Source organism: Bos mutus, chromosome 23 (genome assembly GCF_027580195.1).
Source record: "Bos mutus isolate GX-2022 chromosome 23, NWIPB_WYAK_1.1, whole genome shotgun sequence".
NCBI lineage: Eukaryota > Metazoa > Chordata > Mammalia > Artiodactyla > Bovidae > Bos > Bos mutus.
The window spans coordinates 49,580,405-49,592,077 of NC_091639.1; the positions used below are offsets into that span (position 1 = coordinate 49,580,405).

At 39.9% G+C, this 11,673-nt stretch overlaps 1 protein-coding gene across 1 annotated transcript in view; it reads left to right on the top strand.

Moving 5' to 3' along the window:
• Positions 1-5,863, top strand: part of KHDRBS2 (KH RNA binding domain containing, signal transduction associated 2) — a 617,615-nt gene extending 611,752 nt beyond the window's left edge. The window contains exon 9 of the mRNA XM_070360912.1: positions 4,977-5,863. Coding sequence (XP_070217013.1) covers positions 4,977-5,074 — 98 coding nt within the window. The 3' untranslated portion in view covers positions 5,075-5,863. The remainder of the gene's footprint in view (positions 1-4,976) is intronic.
• The last annotated feature ends 5,810 nt before the right edge of the window (positions 5,864-11,673 follow it).

Sequence of the window (11,673 nt, forward strand, 5' to 3'; positions counted from 1 at the left end):
GCTCAGCTTTCATTATATACTGTAAGGTACATTAAAATCTGGATTGGGAAACCCAACCAGAAATGGTAGGGATTTGATCAAATCAGTTGAACTCTACTTCTCATATCTTTATTTGCTTTTTCCTGAGTCACAATTCAGTAAACCATTCCAGTAATTTCCAACTTGGCAGTGAGTGTGTTACCTTTTCTAAGGAAAAATGTATTTATTTGCTCTATTCATATGCATAGAGTAGCTAGTGCTTCTCAGGAAACAATGATCTTGATATTGAGAGAATTTTACTTTATCATTTTCCAAAAGTAAAAAGAAAGATCTCTAAATTTTATTGTCTGCAATGATTTTTTAATAGCATCCTTCATAGGAATTGAAACATTTGACCAGGACTCCGAAATTTGTATGGAGTCCTAAAATATTTTAAATCTACTCTATCTTCTAAATAGAAGAATCGCAAGAAGACAGACAAATTCAAAGTGCACCTGGATCTTTGTAAGTTCACATTTTAGAGAATTCCCATCATTACCACTTTATAATAATTTGTCTATCCCTATGTGCAAGGTTCTATGGTGGACTTAAGTTGAAATCACTCTGAATTTCTAAAAATTACTTATTTCTCTGAATTAATTCAAGAGCTTCTGGTGAGCAGTGAGGGTATTGGCTGGCGACACAAGGCTCACTGACACACTAGATGATTCATGACCAAGGAGACTGTTTATTGAGTCAGTGCTTTCCAGTCCAGACCCAAAGACCAAAACTTGAGTGAGAGAAGCTGGCTTCTATTATATTGTGGTGTAGACGTGACTCACTATATGTAGCCATTCTGATATTAAGAAAAATATAGATCAAAGAAATACGCACAGATAGATATAGTATTCCCCTGACCTTTTATTATTGAAAAGATGTAAACAACGGGCCCAAGATCTGAATTAAGTGAAATTGATTTCTTCTGCTAATGGTAAGGACGCTTAGACTGCGAGGACTTCAGTTTGCCTTTTTTGTTAACATTGAAGTGGAATATGGCCTTTGTAGCCTGACACCAAATTAAATCTCAGAGACTGAATTTGGGGTGAAGCAGAAAAGAACAGACTTGGGCCCATGCCTCTTCCGTCAGTCGGGGGAGGGTCCTGCTGGGCCCGCCAGGCACCCGGCAAGTGGGGCCACTCGTTTGCCCGGCAGGCCCAGTGGTGAGCCCAGGGCGGGGAAGAGAGGTCGGGCTCCGCAGTCCCGCAGCCTTGAGGAGCCTCCAGCCGCAGCCTGTGTGCGGACCCGGCTGGGTCGCCTCGCTCGAGAGCGTGTCCCCAGGATGAGAGCCTTGGGGTCGGGCTAGAAAAAGACGGCTCTGCGGAGGACAGACAGGCGAGAAGGGCGGGCTGGGCGCCTCCGCTACATGCGGTGAGGCCGCCGCCCGCCGGCCCCGACCGCGGGCCAGGGACGCGGAAGGCTCCGGGGTGGCTGGGCCGGCCGGCGCCCCCGGGCCACCCCCGTGTCTGCGTGGCCTGTGTTCCCGCCAGACCGCCGCGTCTCGGTCTTCCGGCCCCCGGAGCGCCTGCGCCCCTCGCCGTGCTGGCGCACCGCCCCCAGTCGCGGCCGGCACTGCCCAGGCCCGCAAGGGGCCAACCTCGCCCACGTCCCCAGTCTGGCGCCGAACTGGCCTCGTCTCGCGGGGGTGCAGTCTCCCTGCCTCTTGGCCGGCGGCCCGCCGGGCGGAGTGCCCTTCGTGTGCCTGGGGGCAGCTGGGCACGCAAGGCTGCGCGTGGGGGCGTAGGACAGCAGTACCGGAGTGTTCTCCCGGCTCCGGGTACTGGCGCTGGAGGTTGCCAGCCCCGAGAGGGGCACCCCCCCCCACCCCCGAGAGGGGCACCCCCCCCGACCCAGGGCGGGTGCCCGGACCGGCCCTGTGCTGGAGGCCTCTGACGGTGAGATCCCTTGGCGGGTCCCGGGGGCCTACTTGAATCCGGATCATTTTGAACGGCCCAGGGGCCCCTAGTGGTGGCGCCCAGCCACCACACCTCCACCATCAGTTTGCTGTTCGGGAGAGCTGTTGTTGGAGAAGGCAATGGCAACCCACTCCAGTACTCTTGTCTGGAAAATCCCGTGGACTGAGGAGCCTGGTAGGCTGCAGTCCATGGGGTCGCTAAGAGTCAGACACGACTGAGCGACTTCACTTCCACTTTTCACTTTCCTGCATTGGAGAAGGAAATGGCAACGCACTCCAGTGTTCTTGCCTGGAGAATCCCAGGGATGGCAGAGCCTGGTGGGCTGCTGTCTATGGGGTCGCACAGAGCCAGACACGACTGAGGCGACTTAGCAGCAGCAGCGACAGCAGAGTTGTTGTTATGTAGTTGCTAAGTCATATCTGACTCTTTTGTGACCCTATGGAATGTAGCTCGCCAGGTTCCTCCATTCATGGAATTTCTCAGGCAAGAATACCGGAGTGGATTGTCATTTCCTTCTCCAGGATAACTTCTTGACCCAGGGACTGAACTGGTGAATTCTACATTTGCAGGCAGACTATCACTGAGCCACCAAGGAAGCCTCCTGGAGCTTTAGATAAAGTCAAATAAAACTAAGTCAGTGAGTTTTTATTTTGTGCTCTGTGACACGTCCCCAAGATTATGCCAGTTTAAAAGATGTGACAAATCTGGGAGTAGATGTGGCAGTTACGACTGTGTTGTTTCGCTCTTCTGCAGGAACATTCAGCATCTAAGAAATAATCCAGGACTTCCACCCCCTGGGAAACTTGAAGCCTATATTATTTGCAGCTCCTAAAACACATAAATTGCAACTCAGGGATCTTCAACACCTTAGACCAAATGAAGCAAAAGGTGGTACATTCCCTTTGTTAAATACAGTAATAGAATAGGGTAGATTTTATCTTCTACCACCAGAGGGTGAAGAAATTGACATATTCTTGATAATTCATAGACAAAATATAAAATTCACATTATATGAGGCTGACAAGGCACTTTCAAGCTTCGAAGCAAGATTTATTTTCCCTTCCAGTACATCAAAGAAACTTTTCTTTAATTCCAATGAAGTACACAGATAACATTATTCTCCAAAATGTCTATGTTGAGAAAGTCCAGCAGCTCAGACTTAAGTTCCTGTCTTCAAGAGATACTGTGAAAAAGACCAATACCTACAATCCCCCATCAAAAAAACATGATCTGGACTGTGGCCTGTAAGTGTTTCCTGTAAAAGTCCAGAGTGTAAATACTTTAGGCTTTGCGCCAGTATGGTCACAATCACGAAAGTAATCAAGCAAGTCTTCCTTTGTAGAGAAAAGGCAACCACATACAATGTTTTAATAAATAAGCATACTTGTATTCTAAAAAAACTGCATTTATTAAAACAGACAGCTGGCCAAATCTGGCTCAAAGGTCTTAGTTTTCCAACCCCTGATCCAGGTATATCTATATTCTGACCCAAAGTAACATTTCTCATATTTATCTAGGGTCTCACTTTTATGCCCCAACATATATTGCAATAAACATAAGCATGTACCTTAAAGCATTTCCCTTGTGGCTCAGACGATAAAGAATAAATAGTGAAAGAGATGAAACCCTTCATTTATCATCATATATCATTTGTAATGAAGGTATTCTAATGAAGGATATCCTTAGACACCTAATGTTCACCCCTTTAATGCTATTTTCCCCTACATTGATCCAACTTTTGTTCATTTTTCTATATTGTAGGTCATTATTCCTTGCCTTATAGTAAGTACAATTTAAATTTTTTCTTATTATGTTTGCTGAAGACATTTTTTAGAGGCACTTGAACTTTCCAGAGGTATATGCCCTCAGTCTGCAGTGATTTTCCAGTTATTTCCATTACCACCACCTTTTATATCAGCTATCGATGTCAGTGTGTGTCTTTCTAGTAATTCCTCTTCTTAGTCCCATATTTCCTCCCACCAAAATCCAGTCTGCTTTCTAATAAAGAACTGAATTCTGATTGAAAGGCCTAAATAACCTAGCTTCTGGGACTGTATAAATCACCACAGACCCCTTGGCCCTTTGGAAAAGCACTATGTTTCCCTTATGGGTACACAGACTTTACAGAAACTATTTTTCACAATACCCAAAAGCTTGGTTGCTTTTCTTGTCTGTTGGCCAGGTCCCAGAACATTGAGGTTACTGGAAGTCAGAATAAACATAAACGATGAATTGTCCTAGTGTACTAATACCTCTTTATTTTCCAACTTGTTTATTGGAAAAACTGATAGAAGATTTTTCATTTATTTGGCTACTGAAACTTACTTTCACTAACTTGGATAGTTTAGCACAATGAACCTCAAACTTTGACCCTGATCGGTGGCCACAACCTTTATGGCATCAGGGACTGGTTTCATGGAAGACAATGTTTCCATAGACCAGGGGTGTGGGAAAGGTTTGGGGATGATTCAAGTGCACTTTATTTCTAACTTAATGCTGCTGCTGATCTGACAGGAGGTACCAATCCATGGCCCAGAGGCTGGGGACCCTTGATCTAGGGAACCATGTAAAAAATGCCAAACCCTGGGTCTCAACCTTTAGAGTTTCTAATCATTTGATTTTGGAGATAGAAAACAGACATTAGGCATTTTGGTTCTGGTTTCGTTTCAAGATTTCTAGATTATTCTAATGTTAATCAGTGGCTAAAAACTGCTGTTTTCCCCTATCCAGTTTCTTTTAGGAGTCTGTGTAAAGAATAAGGAAGGGGTGATTTACCTTGATGCTCCTCTTTTTTTTTTAATATGGACTTTCTGTTTAAACGTTCTTAACTTTCTGTGCTTTGAAAAATGCCATGCTGGCTTATTTCTAAGTGGTTGCATTTCAAAATATATGCTTTTTTGGATGATCTCACCATGTGAAACATGTAGTAAAGCTAGACCTTCAGTGTTAAGATGCTTTACTCTCTTTTCTACTATTGCATTGTAAGTAACTGCTTTCAATAACTGTGAAGCAAAATGAATTTTACTATCTATCTCTTGTTCATAGCACCAGAAGAATGGGCCACGACTCACTCCAGCCTGAAAGCACCTCCGTCAAGGTCAGCCCGAGGGGGATACAGGGAGCACCCCTATGGTAGATACTGAGGGTTCTCCTCACCTGTGACCTCACCTCAAAGACAGTTCATAGCCTGTGGTCTCCACATAAACAACAACATGACAAGTAATAGTCCTTTTTTTTGTTCCTATTCTAGGGATAACTGCCCATGATTGCTCCCATATATTTCTTGTATTTCCCCTATACAGTTGGCATGACAATGACACTATTATTATTTTACAAGACAGACTAAAAAAGATGTTGGCAAGCATCGTCTATAAACCATCATTCAGTAGGATGATATGCTCTGGGTTGTTTTCATTGTTGTGTGTAATCTTTTTCTCTCTCTCTCTCTTTTTTTTTTTTTTTTTTTCAAATTTAACAAAGAGCATGAATCTCTTAACAGACTTTGAGTCTCCATCAGAAAAACTTTGTTTAAGTTTACTAAAAGACTGTAACACAACATTTGAACTAGCTATAATAAAAGTTGTAGATAAGATGTTTTAACCTGTCTTTTAATATCTGTTAGAGATGAAGCTGTTTGATATTAAGTTTGTAAATTTAATTTTAAATGCTGTTTTAATGGGGTTGCAAACAAGAAGCTACTGTATGTATGTAGCTAACTGAATTTGTTTAGTGTTTTAACCTGTATTTGTTTAAAAAGGAAACACACACACACACACACACACACACACATAAAGTTCCATGTGTAAGTTTCTCTAAATAGGAAACCACAATTTGTCAAATATGTTTGCCATAATTTGTCAATAAAGCTGAAAGCTTTTGTAAAAACTAAATTTGGAATTACTTGTTTTCTAGCTTTAAATGCCTGCTTTATTTCTTCTTCAAGATATGCCTAAAATGTTTTCTATTTAAAAATTACAAAAATGAACCCAAGCCTGTTTTAAGATATTTGTGTAATACTTTAAAAGTGTACTAATAACTTATGGTTGTTAAATAATTTAAAAGTTAGAAAACTAAACTGTTACATGAATCATGGTTAGTAGACACTAATGTATAACATGTTAATGGAAAAAAATGGATTTAGAATAATAAATGGATTTTAAACTATCCTCTAAGCTTTATCTTGCTAAACACAAATTCTGGTTGACTTGTTTGCATTAGCTTGTCTCTCGTGAGAAAGAGTAATGGAGTGTAAAGAGGTAAGATTACTACTTACCACTGTCTAAATGCCTAGTTCTTCAACCTTTGAGTTTCCCGCACATTAAATATCCCATCCAACATGTAAGCATTGCGTAGATTCACTTTATTGTTTTCACTCAAAGGAATATGTGGTCTTCATTTGCGTAGTTTACAACAATTTGTTTTGACAAACAAATCATCAGTGTCACTGGCCACTTGTTGCTATTCAACCTCAAAAACTCTATTTGTAATTTTCAGTGCTAAATATCACCTCCCTTGAAGGCAGTTTAGAGGGCTGATATTTCTTTTGAGACTATCAGACTTGATGGCTGATGATTGTTAACGAAATATGTCGCAGGACTCAAAGGATGACTAAACGTTAAAACAGGTAACACTAATAGTAACTCTGTAATTTTGCTATGCAACAGTAATGTTAAATATTCTCAGTTATTAAGTTCCTGATAGTTAAAAAAGTAAACCTACAAAAACATAACAAATAGGTATATAGGTTATTAAAACAACTAATTAACGTTAACTAGAGGCACCAAAATTATTTTACAATATATAACCCTCAAGGTAATAAACAGAACTAAAATTAACAATAATAGTAATGCAACTCTTGTTAACATCAAATGTAAGCTAAATTTTGATGGAACAAAGAAAATGAAAGACTCGATGGTAGGGATGAATGCCAAAACTGTTAATCTCTTAAAAATGATTTTTTTTTTTGTTTATGGTGGCTTTTGTCAATGTAATTGGTTTACTTTTTTGCTGCTAACCAGCTTAGGCATATTGCTGTTCAGTTTTTGCAGCTGGAGTTGCATGCTGATAGTTTTATGAAGTATGTGTCTGTCATCAATTAAATGTCTAACATTTATGTTTCACAAAGTGCTATTGAGTTGTATTTAATTTGTACTCTATTTTTTTTTTTTCAATATTTCAGGTAACCACAAGCAAAGAGCACATAGTTGAATAACAGGTGTGATGAGCTAAGAAGCACAGAGGTAAGATTATTTTTATCCAGAGAAAGATAGATAATCTTCACCAACATGAAGCTGTGCAGCAAGCTAAAACACCAAATGTCACTTGTTGAAATACTAAAGGTTTACTTTGTTGTCTAGGAATTGAGATATTTGTATCTTCTTTTGAATAAAGTGATCTAATTTTGTATTTACTGGCAAAGTTTTCTGAGCTTAGTCAGACGCTTGTCAAATGAAACATGAATTTGTAGTTAATCTACAGCCCTTTTGCTATGAGCTTCTATATATTACCTCTTCTTCACTGTACAAAGAAAAAGTGTTAAAAATTTTATTCTGCAGGTATAAGAAAAGGAAATCACAATTGTTGACTGAGATAGAGGGGATGGGAAAGGAAGCCCCATAACCAACTCCTTGCCTACTCTCTGTCAATAAGATACTATTTATTAACATTGATATTTAGTCAAATAAATAAACTTACCATCATTTTCCTCATTATCCCATTACATTTATCAGTAAACTCCTTGTTTCTTATCTGTTGTTGTATTTGATTCAGCAAATATTTCTAAGTACAAAGCACTATTGGGAACTGAAACTTAATTTCTTTTTTTTTTTTTAATATAAATTTATTTATTTTAATTGGAGGTTAATTACTTTAAAATATTGTTCTATACACAAAGAGCAGAAATCTCTAGTCAATAAACCTCAGACTGAAAACAATGCACTGCCAGTTTTGGGATCCACAGACAGACCTGAGAATTGACATGATCTTGCCAGGATGCTTGAAACCAAGATAAAACCCAAGTTTTCTCCTGCTGGGTCTGGTCCTCTTATCACCACACAAGCATTCCTAATATATTGTAGCCTTAAACTAATGCCATAGGCAAGGGATGAGAGAGCCAGAAGATTTCTCATGACTGGACGGAGCAAAGAGGCTGAGAGACTCAGGGACTAATAGGGGCAGCTTATGCAGGGAGGAGGAGAAGGCATGGCACCCCACTCCAGTACTCTTGCCTGGAAAATCCCATGGACGGTGGAGCCTGGTGGACTACAGTCCATGAGGTCACGAAGAGTCGGACATGACTGAACGACTTCACTTTCCCTTTTCACTTTCATGCATTGGAGAAGGAAATGGCAACCCACTCAGGTGTTCTTGCCTAGAGAATCCCAGGGATAGAGGAACCTGGTGGGCTGCTGTCTATGGGGTTGCACAGAATTGGACACGACTGAAGCAACTTAGCAGTATGCAGGGAGGAGGAAGGGAGGGCTGCCTGGGGAGGGAATGGGCTGAAGCAGATCTTGGAGTCCAAACAGCTCAGGATGTGCCTAGAGGAGCAGGTCAATGGGCCATGAGGGTCCAATTCATGAAGGCACCGAGCAAAAGCAAAGCCTGGAGAGATGGGGTTGAGTCAAGTCAGAGTCGTCCCTGAGTACTGTACTAAATTGTTTAGATTTTATGGGAAAAATAAAAGGAAGCCACTGTAGGTTTGAATCAGAAGAAATATTCCCAAGAAAATAAGGCAAAACTTACATTAAGTCTTATAGTTAAGAACTGCCTTTACATCTGAGCGAGCTTTTCTAAGACCCAAACTGTTAAAATAACTGTTTAATACCTTATATTTCCTGGTGGCTCAGCAGTAAAGAATCCACCTGTAATGCAGGAGACCCCAGTTTGATTCCTAGGTTGGGAAGATCCCCTGGAGAAGTGATAGGCTACCCACTCCAGTATTCATGGGCTTCTCTGGTGGCTTAGATGATAAAGAATCTGCCTGCAATGCAGGAGACCTGGCTTGATCCCTGGGTTGGGAAGATCTCCTGGAGAAGGGGCATGGCAACCCACTCCAGTATTCTTGCCTGGAGAATCCCCATGGACAGAGCAGCCTGGTAGGCTACAGTCCATGGAGTTGCAGTCAGACATGACCGAGTGACTAAGCACATAAGATAAATAAATAATGAGAACCTACTGTATAGCTTAGGGAACCCTACTCAGTACTCTATGGTGACCTAAATGGGAAAGAAATCCAAGAAAAGAGAAGATATATGTATACATATAACTGATTCATTTTGCTATACCTTAGAAACTAACACAACATTGTAAAGCAACTATAATAAGTACTAGTCTCTCAGTCATATCTGACTCTTCAGGCTCCTCTGTTCATGGAATTCTCCAGACAGGAATACAGGAGTGGGTAGCCATTCCCTTCTCCAGGGAATCTTCCTGACGCAAGGATCAAACTCAGATCTCCTACATTGCAGGCAGGTTCTTTAGAATCTGAGCCATGAGGGAACCCCAAAGCAGCTATGCTTCAATAAAATTAACTTTAAAAAAGGTTTAAAAAATTACTCTTTTTATAAACCAAGGGGAGAGGAATCTTTAATCCAGTATCCTGCATATTCTTCTTCTCTGATCCTTTTTAAACAGTAGGCTTTATTTTGTAAAGCCAGATAGAGAAATCAGTTGCAATTTGTTACTATTTGGATATATTAATAATATGTTTTTGTCTCCACTGTAATTATTTTATGTTGCTGTTATTGTCATTGTATATGCCATGATTCTCTAATCATTCAGACTTGATCTTCTAATGCATTAACTCAGAGCAGGACTATCACAGCAGAAATGCCAATGTTGAACAAGAGAAAATATTCTTGGCTATTTAAGTTAAAAGTAAGAGTTTTTAAAGTTCAAAAACAATGATTTGTAAGAAAGGAGAATTTTAGTTTCAAAACCTGTGTTTTGAGTAGGTTCAGAATAAGACATAAAAGAGTATATTTTAAAGACTCCTATCCAAAAATAAAGAACAAATTAATTAATGAATTAATAAAGACTCCTATCCACCTCCATATATCTATAAGACAAATATTGTTCAGACTGAGAAGAAAGCTCAAGAGATAGCAATATCTAAGATACTAGTATAAAGACATCAGTGTGGTCTTGAATCTGAGTCTATACACTAAATCAATTATTCAATAAAAGCCTTACGCTCAGATAGGCTTAGAACACAAAAGAAATATTTGTCTAGAGTGGAGCCTGGAGAGGATTCACTGAGTTCAGCTTCACTGAATTTCCCCATCTCAGTGTATTTTAGGTGCAATCATCTAAGAAAACATTTGTATAGAATGTTTCTACATGCTGGCAGGCTTGGAGCTTATGTGGCAGAGAGCCACTCACAGACACCTCTGCTGGAAGGCAGGGAAGGAAGTTGCAGCATTAGCTTTGACCAGCACTGACCAGGATGTATAAATATAATGATGTATTAACATTGCAGTCACTTATCACATAACTTTCCCAACTCAAAATAAGCAGAAATGAACACAACAACAGAATGAGAATTTCCCTACGTCAGTGGTCTCTCAGCAGAAACTTTCGATAGAATGAAAACTGTTCATTGTGGCCCTGACTAGTGGACATCTGCCCAATTGGAGGGAGCTTTCTTTTGTCAGTGATACTGGTCCCATTGGATCCTTTCATGGAATCATGTCCCCTCTCACTCATTTCAAAGTGTTGTCTTCCAAAGATGGCAGAAACAGGTACTATGCCAGTTCAGGAGCCAGTGTCTGTATAGATATTCTCATGTCTGACATTTGTCTGTGTAAGTTACATGACATATCAAGCTCTCTAAATTACAGTTGACATTATTCATGTCCATCCTCCACACAGTCTTTCAGATAATGCTATAGCTCTTGGTACACTAATGATCCTGTGACATCAGGGAGCTCAACAAAGCACCAAAGGTAGCTAGTTTGGGCACTAAACACTAATAAGTAAGAAAGTCTTTATACCTACTCATGTATGTCCAACAAAAAGTTTTAGGGCATTTCAGTAGGATTAAATCAGAATCATTTTGATGTCAATTATAAGACCAGATAATACTTTTAGGACTTATTTGTAATATTTAGATAATTTTCACTTTCAGTAGATCAAAGGAACTCAGGCCACAACTGAGTGACTGAACTGAACTGAAGGCCATTTAGCTTAATAACAACTGAAACACTAACAGTTTTTAAATACATTTGGCACAGAAAGACATGCTAAAGATTTTCATGAATTCCTTTCAAGGAAATTGCTTTTCAAACTATATTATTAAAATATTACTCTTGTTCCTTTTGTTTTCCACTTAAAAATATACAGGTTTGTATTTTGAAATCATAAATGTCCCTTAAAAATGTCACCCTTTAATTATGTAGCATTTTCTTCCTTATCTCAATCTCTGTGTCTCTTGGTTAAAATAATTACAGAAATTTGTCTACTTTGGGAGGCTTTAAAGGGAATAGAAAGCAGTGATTGGTAATCTCCCAAGTTGATTGAATATCAAGTATCAGTTTTAGTATAAAGAAATTGTTAACTTCAGGTTCCATTGAAAAGCTTAATTTTTGTTGCAGAAAAATTATGGAGTGAATGACTGCAAATAGTCAATTGAACAGTAATTAACAAAACTGATCACATTATTTACATTATGTATGAGGCCAGGGAATAACAGCAACAATAATAATGAGGCCATCAGTTTTCTGAGTGTACATACCAGGCAAGG